This window comes from Schistocerca nitens, chromosome 8 (assembly GCF_023898315.1).
Source record: "Schistocerca nitens isolate TAMUIC-IGC-003100 chromosome 8, iqSchNite1.1, whole genome shotgun sequence".
NCBI lineage: Eukaryota > Metazoa > Arthropoda > Insecta > Orthoptera > Acrididae > Schistocerca > Schistocerca nitens.
Genome location: NC_064621.1, coordinates 366,240,571 through 366,252,838, shown reverse-complemented (window position 1 = coordinate 366,252,838; position 12,268 = coordinate 366,240,571). Strand labels below are relative to the sequence as shown.

Here is a 12,268-nt window from a genome sequence, read left to right as displayed (position 1 = left end):
AGACAGGGACTGGAGCTTGTATGCTTATTATTAAAGTGTTACATTAAATGTATTTGCAGTTGTGAATATGAACACCCATTAACTATATAAGGGAGTGACGACAAATGAAAATTTGTGCCAACTGAGACTTGAACCCAGTTTCCCTGCTTTACACAAGTGGTCACCTCAACCATTGTGGCAATCTGTGCATGACTCACAGTCAGATCCAACCCTCCATATGCATTCATACTAGGCAGCAACTTTCAATTACAATGTCCTCTCCTGTACAGGATTACATGATGTGTATACGAGTACAGGTTGTTATGCACAAACGTTGATTATGGAAGTTTGGGTCCAGCCATGAGTCATGCATGGATAGACACAGTAGTTAAGGCAACCACTCACGTAAAGAGGGAAATTAGGGTTAGAGTCCCGATCTGGCACAAATTTTCACTGTTGTCCCCCTGATGGTTGTTTGTATTTGCAACAGCGAACACATTTCATGTATTTCATAATAGCTGAAGTCACTGCAGTGCATGTTCCTTCAGACATGCTTGCATGCCCAAAGGAACGCTGCATTGTTCTTCGTAACACCACAGGCACTGCCATATCGTATTTTAGTTTTGCACAGTATGAAAGAAAAGGCGTTTTGAACAATTGAAAATAGAACTGTTGCTAACTTTACCTTATGAAGAAGTTTTCAGTTTACAGGATCAATTGAAAACAACAACAGTCTGAGTGAGTCTTTTTAAAGCGGACTCAATTCCTCTATAGCATTTCTTTATCTTATGCAGATACTTTTTTTTTTTTCACTAGAAGAAAAACCCCAATAAGATAGCAGCAGCACTATGAGGAGAAAACTAAGAAGAAGCAAAGTGCAATCAATCTTTTAATGCTATCTGCTGATTTCTGTAGACATGACTGACACAATGAAAGATCCTCAGACTGTCAAACCCCTTGAGAGAAATGAAATCTCCAGGGAAACTATCCTTACTGCTGACCAGAAACATACTTTTCCTTAGACAGAATGAAGTATATCTTGAATAGCTGCATAATAGAAACATACTTTTCCTTAGACAGAATGAAGTATATCTTGAATAGCTGCATAATGTACTTATCCACATCAGTTTGGAATGAATAACCTATTAAAAGCTTCACACATTAGAAAAATTCGAGATATATTACAAGCTCTTTGAGACAGTTTCTCATATTGCTAATGAGAGAAGGTGATTAAGGGTTATGTACTGGGTAATACCTGGAATAATTTTTAGCACAGTTAATAAAAGTTATTATTAATGTAACAGTACTATATGCGAAGCACAATTTGAAATGATTAATGATGGCCTGAAACTGTGTTACCTTTGTTCCATGAAGTCGCATGGCCTGAATAGCTAAGTGGTGCAACTTCTCTCTGTACAGTTGGGCAGCACGTGAATTGTATTTCTGTTGCGCATCTGTCGATGTACAATTATGTTGGCGAAAAAATGTCATCTGAAAAAACAATTTTTTAAATATCACAGCTGAATGGGAACCTGATTCGGTATACACAAAGCAGTTAAGAAAGAGGATGAATGTCTATTTACTAATTGAGAAAACTGGGAGAAAAGATAGGCTAGAAAGACCTATCAATAGTTTCAATGATACTGGATGTAAAAAAAAAATAAGGAAGAAGAATGAGACAGAACAGAGGATGAAGAAGATAGGAGGTTAACATACTGGCATTTACTAAGACCTAGTGGACATCTCGATCTGGTATGTACTAGACTGCCAAATTATGCCTCGAAAAGACGGAAGCAATGATTATGTAAATTACGAATTTATTATCTGAAGTTTGAAGTAAGTAGACAGGAAGTGGCCTCCATAGCGGCTAGTGCTGAAGGTACAAAAATGTTTCTTCACTCCCCTATGTTTGATAAGCATATTACTTAATTATCTCTTTGTACACATTAATATGATACTGGAAAGTCCTGGGTGGAACACAAGCACAGCAAGAAGTAAAAGTAACCTATCTGCACACAGCTGAGACACTCAATAGTCGACAGGCACACAAACCAGATTAAAAATGTCAAGCGCCTCTGGAGCTAGAGGTAATTTAAAAATGAGCATGTATGCGCATACAAGTTCTCTCTCTCTCTCTCTCTCTCTTTTGAATTAGTGAGTTCCAAAGGACATTGATCAAAACAGCAAGTTTGCTGCAAAGAGAGAAATGTGATTTTAATGCAGGTCAAAACATAAGTTTCAATTACATGCTTGTTCTTTTCTTACCTGTTTCACTTTTGGAATAGTACTTTTTAGTATATTTGGTGGTTATTATACAGGAAGTTTACTTGTTCACTGATTTTTTGATAGTTATAATCTAAGTATGACTTGTTTACATACCGAACTACTTATGCTTTGCACCAAACTGTTAACATCTGCATGTATTTTACATATATCTTTTGCTGTATACCTTTTTCTCGTTACGCATCTTAAGATTTGACATCTCTTTGTTGCATTTAGAAAATATCTCTTACTGTTTTGATTTCTGTTAGGTGAGGCTTCGGTACTACATTTTGTTTATGTACGAACATCTGATGTTACAAAGTCTTTCAAAGTGGAACAAACATAATACAATTAAGAACATTCTTTTAGTTTAGATTTTTTTTTCTTTGCTACTGATATTTTAATTGACAGTCAGTGATAACTGTGGAACTCACAGTAGAAAAGTAAGTGGTGGTGGTGGTGGTGGTGGTGGTGGGGAGGGACACCACATGATGATGAAATAATACACAATGCAGAAAAAAATTAAAAGTAAAGTAGTATGTGATAAAACATGAAACTGGAGAAGATAGGCACAAGTTGATTAACATACACGTCAAAGATGGTGGTAGAATAACAGAAAATTCCCAGGGATTGGTAAATGTTGTGAATTACTACTACTTTGATAATGTGGAGAAATTGCAACAAAATCTTTCTAAAACATATGTAGCACCCACAATGAATTACACAGCAAAATGGTGTTTCTTACAACAGAGCCTGAAGTCATGAAGGAAATAAGAAGCCAGCAGGAAATGATGAGGTTTCAGTCTCTGTCCTGAAGATGTGTACACACAGAATATAAACGCCACAAACAAACATAGTAAATGAGTCTTCAGTTCACTTACTTTTCAAGGGTACCTACAGCATGCACTAGTTATGCCCTTACTATGCAGAAGACAAAGAAAACTACAGGTCTGTTCTACTACTGCCAACATTCTCAGAAAAGATCTAACGAATTACAAAAGATAAGACTAATGAATAACATGCATAAATACAAGGGCTGTTCAAAAAGTATCTGACTTTTATTTATAAAATCAATCTTTATTCAGATACAGCTGTTTGACACTCACTCACTTTGTGTTCTGCCTTATGGGGGAAGCCTCGTCAGAAAGGTCCACCGCATGAGCATCTAGGGAAGTGATTCCAGAGGTGGTTTCCCGTTGCCTTCCACAGATGATGATGAAATGATAATGAGGACAACACAACACCCTGTCCCTGAGCAGAGAAAATCTCCGACCCAGCCAGGAATCGAAACCGGGCCCCTCGGCGTGACAGACTGCCGTGCTGACCACTCAGCTACCGGGGTGGACTGTTTGACACTAGTCACCTTCAAAACAGTGCCCTTCAGCTTCTACACACCTTTGCCAACACTGCTCCCACTGCGGGAAGCATCGCTGGAAAGCCTCTTTTGGTATGGCGTCAAATTTTGCACCGTGTTCTGAAATCTTGCCCTTTCAGAGTCCTTTTCAGTTCCGGGAAAAGCCCGAAGTCACTCAGTCCCAGTTCAACGGATCAGTAGGGCTGGCCAAAAAACTCTGAATTAATTGAGAATGATGAGCGGGAGTGTTATCGTGGAAAAAGTGCTGTCTGCCAGCTGCCTCCTAATCCAACCATCTGCATCTCACTGCTTGACGAAGGCAATGAAGAACCTTTCGGTAGTACACCTTAAGGCCCCCCACACATGCTACTGCATGCTTGACAATCACGCTTGCACAAGCGGGCTTGTGCAAGCTTGCTTGACTGTGTGTAGGGTAAATTAGTGCAAGCATCAGGCTTGCACAAGCAGCTTGATGCTTGATCAAATTTCAATTATGCTTGCTTGTGCAAGCCTCCAAGCGCGTCCACGCTTGCTCATGTGTGCCCAGAGTAGGGAGGCTTGAACAAGCACACATCTGTCATTCGGACACAGACCATGGAGAGGGCTCATTTATTTAGATTTTGCGCCATTTCCTTCTACATTCTGATGTCAGACCGGGAAGTGTTGGAGGAATTTATTAGGTGCTATGAAAGACACCCATGTTTATGGAATATTAAAAGTAAAGAATATCACGATAATATGTAAAGAGATGCGGCATATGAGGTGCTTCTCACAAAGTACAAAGAAATAGAACCATCAGCAACTAAAGTTACTGTTATTAAGAAAATTAATACATTACGAACAAATTACAGACAAGAAAAAAAAAAGGAAATGTGACAGCACTTACAAATCAGGGGCTGCAGCAGACAAAGTTGACAGACCTGTTCTGTGGTACTTTGATCTTTTCAACTTTTTAAATGAACATGAGACACCAAGATGCTCTTCGAGTAATTCAGAAGGAAAACAGGTAAGTGAGATAGGTTGGTAGTGGTATTTAATTACAGTAGCACTGTTACAATTAATATATATGCCTATGCTTTTATTTATTTATACTATACTGCAATATACATTATTTTCTTTTACATTTTTCTTTACTGATAATCCACAAAATTATGTTGCCAACGAATTTGTACTTCATTCACAAAGTAGTTCATAAACTCCTCTCTCACATGTTTAGCATCAATTGGAATGTTTCCTGCAGTAGACCTTTGCAATGATAACATATTATAATCCTCTGTTTTTAAGCCATAAGACGCCACGAGGGAAAAAGATTCAAATACGTTTCCTCATTCATCCTGAGGTAATTATGCCAATCATGAGGATATATCTTCAATTCACTCGTAAATTTGTATGAGAATACGATTTTCGTTTCTTAAGCCACTCTTTACTCCACATATTGTGTTCCCTCTTTCGTTTTTTCCGTAAAACAAGCAAAAAGTCTGCAACAGCAAGTGCATCGTCGTCTGTGCTCGCAAGCACGCTTGCACAAGCGTGACTGTCAAGCATGCAGTAGCGTGTGTGGGGGCCTTACCAACATTAATTCCTTCTGGGCATACTTGTGATGGATCACGCCGCTGGAGTAAAAAAATGACGACCAGCATGACTTTCACATTGCTGCAGACCTGCCTCACTTTTTATGTTGCAGAGACCCACGGAGGGCAGTGCCTGCCGAATGTTGTAGGTAATTGACAGATTTCCAAAGTTCTGTGATGATGTGAGGAGGCTGCAGTGTTGACAGCCATAAACACCCAGTCATTGTCCATGGTCGCCTTACCACTAGACAGTACATCAAACAGATCCTGCTGGATTGACATACGTGTTTGTGGTTGCCCTGTTCAACCACAGACTCTGCAAGAACTCTCATGGGCTCTCTGTGAAGAATGGGAACGGATACCACAGGGTGACCTCTGCAGACTTATAAGGAGCAAGCCCCATAAGTGTCAGGACAGTGATAAACGCTCACCAAGAGCATATGCATTACTGGAGCTCATAAAGTCCAATGAAAAGCTCCCAGGATGATGGGATGAATGGCTGCTTCCACTCTGTTTTTGACACCTGTCAGACATGTCAGTTCTTTTTATGCAAACAATCAAGGATGTAATGATGTTTTGTTGTGGACTTAATTCGAGAAAGATAAAGGTTTAATTTGGTAACATACCAAGTAATCAATTGATGCTCAGTAGAGTATGGCAGGTATCCAAAGTTGCATTCCTCGAATTCTTTTAAGCAGTGTATTTCTACACATAATTATGGAACAAGGGAAATATGAACTTTCATTTATCAAGGAAATACAAACAAAAATCTCAAAACATCATTTTCAATCAAGGAAAAAAAATCTTACAATGAACTGGCCAAGGTGATGAGAAAGATTATTATAATGAATCTGTTTACAAATGCTGTTAAAACATATATGTAATTCATACTCAGGAATACTTAGAGGTGATTCTTAAACTTCTCCCGGCGTATTTCTAGCTCGAACAGTCCACAGGTGTACTGCCGGTCCATAAAGTCCAATGGGCACAATAATTCGGCGATCAGACATGTCGCCATCATCAGGTGCGCTGACGAACTGAGCTCCTGAGGGCAGGTGGCTGTCCTAAATCCCTTCCCCCAAGAGGCATTCTCTCTGCAGTCTGCACCCGCGTGTCGGCGGTCGCTGGGAGTCTGGCGTCGGCACCTGTGGTGGCATCAGTGTAACTGCCTCGTCCGCCCGTTCATTTTCTCTGCTGAGCTTCTTTTTAATTAGACTCAGTGCTGGTTCCCATGCCTTGCTGAGGTTATAGCCGCAATCTCTGTTAACGAGTCCGTCCCTGGTACGAATTTCGATAGCCTCTCTAACGATGCTGTCCCAGGATTTAGATGTCTGTGCCAAGACCCTGGTATGTTGGTAGCCCATTTCATGATTTTCAGACAAACAGTGCTCTGCAACTGCCAACTTGTTGGGGTACATAAGTCGAGTGTGCCTCTGATGTTCTCGGCAACAATCTTTGATGGTGCGCACTGTCTGTCGAATGTAAGTCTTTCCACACTCACAGGGAATCTGGTATATGCCAGCCTTCCGCAAACCGAGATCGTCTTTGACACTTCCCAATAATGCTCGTGTTTTATTGGGTGGGCAAAAGACAGTTCCTACTCGGTGTTTCCTCAATATTCGTCCTATTTTCCCCAATAGTGCGCCAGTATACGATATATAGGTGGTGGCTATCTCTTCCTCCGTGACTTCGTCCATCTCCACACGCTGTACTGTAGAGGTGGGGCGGAGAGCGTGTCTGATCTGCCATTCCGAGTACCCATTTTTCCGAAATAGTTTTGAGGTGTTCCAGCACATGGGGCAGACACTCTGTGTCCGAGATGGTGTGTGCCCTGTGCACCAGTGTTTTTAGTACCCCATTCCTCTGCAAAGTGTGGTGGCAGCTATTTGCATGCCAATACAGGTCAGCGTGCGTTTTCTTCCTGTATACCCCATGGCCCAGCATGCCATCCGGTCTTCTTTTGACCATGAAGTCCAGGAATGGTAAACTTCCTTCTGCTTCGGTCTCCATAGTGAATTTGATGTTCGGATGTATGGAGTTCAGGCGTGTAAGGAAGTCTAGGAGCTTGTCCCTTCCATGGGGCCATATCACGAACGTGTCATCAACATAATGTAGAAAACAGGCAGGTTTCCATTTGAATGATGCCAAGGCTTCCTCCTTGAAATACTCCATATAGAAATTCGCGACCACAGATGAAAGTGGGCTCCCCATTGCGACTCCTTCTGTTTGCTCATAGTATTCTCAATTAAACAGAAAATACGTGGAGGTCAGAATGTGCCTGAAAAGGTTGGTCGTCTTCTCATCAAATTCCTGTGCAATGAGCTCAACTGACTCTCGAAGACGTACCCTGGTGAACAACGAGACAATGTCAAAACTCACCAGGATATCTGAGTCTTTCAGCTTGAAGTCCTTGAGACGTTTTACGAAATCCATAGAATTCCGAACGTGATGAGGGCATTTACCCACATAATGGCTTAGTAGTTCTGCCAGGTATTTGGCCAGCAATGTTACTGACAATTGCGTGTAACGGCACCCCTTCTTTGTGGACTTAATGGACTCACTGAAGTCTTTTCTGAACGTATTTGTCAGGAGTGTAGCCTTATACGGAAGTGAAACATGACTGACAAGAAGTTTGGGTAATAAGAGAATAGAAGCTTTTGAAATGTGGGACTAGCAATGAACGTCCAAAGTTAGACAGGTAGATCAAATAATTAATGAAGAGGTGCCTGAATCAAATTGAGAGAAAAGAAATTTATGGCACTACTTGACTAAAAGATGGGATTTCTTCATACGACACATACTGAAGCAATCAAGAAATTGTCAATTTGGTAATGAATGGTAATGTGGGCAGTAAAAATTTCAGAGTGAGGCCGAGGCTTGAACATAGTTAAGTAGGTCACATACAGATGTAGGTTGTCTTAGACAAGCAGAGATGAAGAGGCTTGTACAGAATAGACTAGCAAGGAGAGCCACAGTCTTCCGACTGAAGACCAGAATAGCAACAAGACCAATACAATTAATGTGCTGAACAGTTCTCTTACTGCTGTACCACAACACTGAATCAAGAAACATACAAGCTAACAGCAATGATGGTAGAAAATACCTCAAGCACCATAACCGTAGCAACCGTAGCGGCATAATTTGATCCCTGACAACTGGCAACATTGCAAATGGTTGCAAGTGAGAACAATAGCCATCTATGGAGCTCTGGCAACACTGAGGTGTTGCCTTACAGATATTTATAAAATCGTGTAACGTGACTGGTTGCAGTGCACATGAAGAACTGCTGTGCCCAGCCCACTGCAATGTCAGGGACCTCCATAAAGTGACACGATTATAGAGACACTTAACTGGAGGATTATTGTTTGTGGAGAGTTTGTTGTTGATTCTCAGGTAGACAATGCTAACTGAGGGTAACTAGAGTAACTGATATCCAGCGTTGTAGGGTTTGTAACAGTGAAGGTCAGTTTCTTTTACGCCGATCAACTTTGTGATTTAGATGCAAAAGCAATAGACAGTGATGGTCACATATTAACAATGAAATATGCTGACCAATTATGTTCAGATCATAACAACAGCTCAATCATGGATTTTACAGAAAAATTACAGGATTAACGCTGTGAAGAGATTTATGAAGCAGGCAGTACAGCTGAAAAATTTAACTCTTGCTTAAGCATATTTTGCATTTTTTTGTCTTGCTTTCCCATTAAACAATAGAAGATAAAATTAAACAGAAGCTGGGACCGTTGATGAGTAACACCTTGGATTAAAGACTGGAGATTTGTTCTAATGTGTTTCCCCTTGCTCTTGTTCATTCTTAATTTTAATATCTGTCAATAACATTCACACAAGTGCTGCATAGTAGTATATCTTTCACACATGTATATTGAATTATTAACTGAAGTGAGGAAGTGTAACTGATCTTTAGAGAAGCAGGTATATTTTAAATTATACTGAGTCTTTTACCAACACAGAACTCCACTCCGGACAATGATCAGTTTGATACATCTTTCCTGAAAACTGCTATACCATGTAAATTTTTAATCTATGGCAAACTCATTCTAATACAAGTAACGAATATATCTAAGGAGTGAATGTTGTACGAACTAAGTGTAAATATATCACACCGTTTTAGGTATGGCAACGATATTTGACAATAGATTTAGAAATTATTACCATTCTTCTGACCTCCAAATATCATAGAGTGATACATAATTTTAAGTGCAAAGGCAACTACTTCATTTTAGTTCACTGCCAACCCAGTGGACAGAGAAGGAAATTCATCATTCAGAAGTCAGACTTCCAGCTGTACTTCTACAGCAATCTACACTAGGGCCCATTAGTGAAAAATAAATTTTTGGCTAATATAACAATAGTTTAACATGACTATAAACCCCTACACGTCTCTCATAGTGATCGCGATGGTAAGATTAGACTCACTAGAGTATGCACAGAGGTACTTGATCAATCACTCTTCTTACACTCCACATGAGAACATAATATGTGGTACATGGGGTGTATCCTCTACCATGTGCTTCACAATGGTTGCAGAGTATGGATGTAGATGAAGAAATGTCATTGCTGTACACTCTTTAGGGGATGTATGTAGTAACAGTGCCTAATAATTTAATAACACAGGCATATATGCTTGTTTCTTAATACATTTTATTCTACACTCCTCCAAATGAAAGCAAATTACATTCTACATGCACACAAAATAATGCCTTACAACAGTATACGAGCTTAAAATAATGTATTTTCTGGATGTACTAAGTTCTTTGGTACTTAGAAACTTTCGAAGTAGTATATATAAAGGCCATAACTGAAGTAGCAATAAGCATTGGAAAGTTAGAAATCAGTGCCTAATTTGTTTCATGCCTACATAGCCCAACAACTTTCACACAGGGTCTGACACACCAGCAAGCGTCTCAAAATTTTCGTTAATCACATTTGAAAGGTATATTAGTGGCTCTCACTACAAAGAAGAGGGACGCAAGATACATTTTGTGATTGAGATGTCTAACAAATTAAGAGATACTATCAGCTTTGAGCTTTAGGGTCTTGAATACATACAGCATTTGCATTTCCTCCTAACTGCATCTGTCGTAACTGAAGCCATGTCCAATTCGTATCCAACTGTGTCGATCGAACAAATGTCAAATGAACGCCAAGGCTTCTATGAACTGCTGAACAATCAATGCATATGAAGACGCCGTATGTAACACTTGCCCACGTTGGATTCTTCGCATCACAATCGAAGCAAGACTGTGCAAGAAAACAAAATCAACAATGTTAACTTTGGTAAATAATGATTTAGGTCTAACTTGGTGACTTAACATATAGCACCAACAATCGGGAGGAGCCTAAGTAAGACTTCTACAATAAGGAATAATTGAATTAAATTTAAAGCAAACTCTTGAACAGAAACAGATGCGAATAAAAAATACAGAGCACTTTTTGTTACTTCACATACTGCACCTTGTTTGTTGGTATTGAGCGTAATCTTTTAAAAACCAGCTGGATGTCATTTTTACTTGGGCACTGATCTGACATTGTACCGTCTGTTACCTAATTTTAGAAAATTCCAGTTCCTTTACACAGTGTAAAAAGTGAAGTGAGCTGTACGTACGTAACAGATACATTTAATGTCAGACGTCAGCATACCCACAATGCACTTGTCACTTAGTTCACGCGCGTACCGTATAGATGGCATGCACTCCAACAGAAACATACGAGTGTCTAAATTTCGGAAGTTCGTCTGGCATTGTGCTGACGGCTGAAATCGGAAAGCGATCACGTGACGTCCCATCTCACTACTTTTGAGATGCCACCTTGGATTCGTTGTATTTGGGTTGTTTCCGTATTATAACTTGCGATTTGTGAAAGCATCCAGTTTTAAACGGCGCAATGAAAATTTGTCACAAACACGTCACTCTAGGTACGATTTGTTATACAATGATATAGAGCTATAAAGGTCCTAAGGAGATTTTAACATAAAAAGTGTTATAATTTAAGAATATGTACAGTTGGTGTGGTCCTGTGGTTGTAGAGCAGAAGGTAGCAGCTTCGTGTAATAGGAGTGTGTTCTGCGATATTCGATGTTGAGCGTGCTCTCTCGGTAACGAGTTTATTCCATTTCGTGTCGATCAAAAATCGAAAATTTGAAACTGGTGCCAGTGAAATAACCAGCAGTGGCATTTACATTCTTTCTCGTCACACGTATTTGACCTTTTTTTTTACCGAGTACGTTGGGATTTGCGAAGGTGTGATTAGACAGCAACGTAAGGGCACAGCTTGCATTTCTGCGAATGAAGCGAGTGGCAATCTCATTTGCTGTCTCGCTTATCACCAGTACTTCGCTTTTTATTCGGAATATGTCAGGATTTTCGAGGGTCTGTTTGGATAGGAACCTAACAGCACAGCTTACATTACTGCGAATGAAAGGATCAGCAATCATATTTATTGTCTCGCATGTCATAAATATTCAACTGCGATCGAATCCTCAATACAGTTTTCGTAAATTTGTCGGTCAACACAAGTATCGCGCCACACAGAAGGCGAGGAACGTCACGTGACCGATTTCAGGTGAACAGAGGGATGTCACGTGACCGCTTTTTCGATTTCAGCCGAATGCTAGACGCACTACAGAATTTTAATTACTCGTGAAATATAGCACCACAGAACACACATGTCACACCAGGGGAGAGCAAATGCGGGCGCGGGCGCTCGTGTGCGCTCGCATTGCTGGCCCGTGAGCGCTATCGACAAGCAGTTCCCACTCCATCTCTCTGCTAACGTCGCTCCATTGTTACCTAGCGCGCTGCAAGACGATCATGTTTACTTTGTGTCGTTAGTGTTGTGGATGTCAAAAGCCTCTTTTGCGTTCATGGCAGGACAAATTTAGCGATAGGAAAATGGTTGAAGAGCAATAAAAATCCACAAAACGAAAACAGGTCGAATCCCTACATTCCGAACCTCAGTGGGAAGAAGGTTACTTTTTTACTTAAAATCTCTTTTGTAATGCTATTCTTTCGGCATGGAAGAAGTACAACGTGAAGAGACATTTTCAACTCCTTCACGAGAAATTCGTGATCTTTTTGGA

The 12,268-nt window shown here is 40.2% G+C and overlaps 1 protein-coding gene across 4 annotated transcripts in view; it reads right to left on the bottom strand.

The window, feature by feature from the left end:
• Positions 1-10,841, bottom strand: part of LOC126198556 (ADP-ribosylation factor GTPase-activating protein 2) — a 65,191-nt gene extending 54,350 nt beyond the window's left edge. For 2 of the 4 annotated variants that reach the window (XM_049934979.1, XM_049934981.1), the window contains exons 1-3: positions 10,645-10,841; positions 10,240-10,431; positions 1,339-1,470 (exon numbers count right to left, since the gene is read on the bottom strand). In XM_049934979.1, coding sequence (XP_049790936.1) covers positions 1,339-1,470; positions 10,240-10,431; positions 10,645-10,719 — 399 coding nt within the window. In that variant the 5' untranslated portion in view covers positions 10,720-10,841. The remainder of the gene's footprint in view (positions 1-1,338; positions 1,471-10,239; positions 10,432-10,644) is intronic. The other 2 variants (XM_049934982.1, XM_049934983.1) reach the window with 1 other exon arrangement.
• Between the last annotated feature and the right edge of the window lie 1,427 nt (positions 10,842-12,268).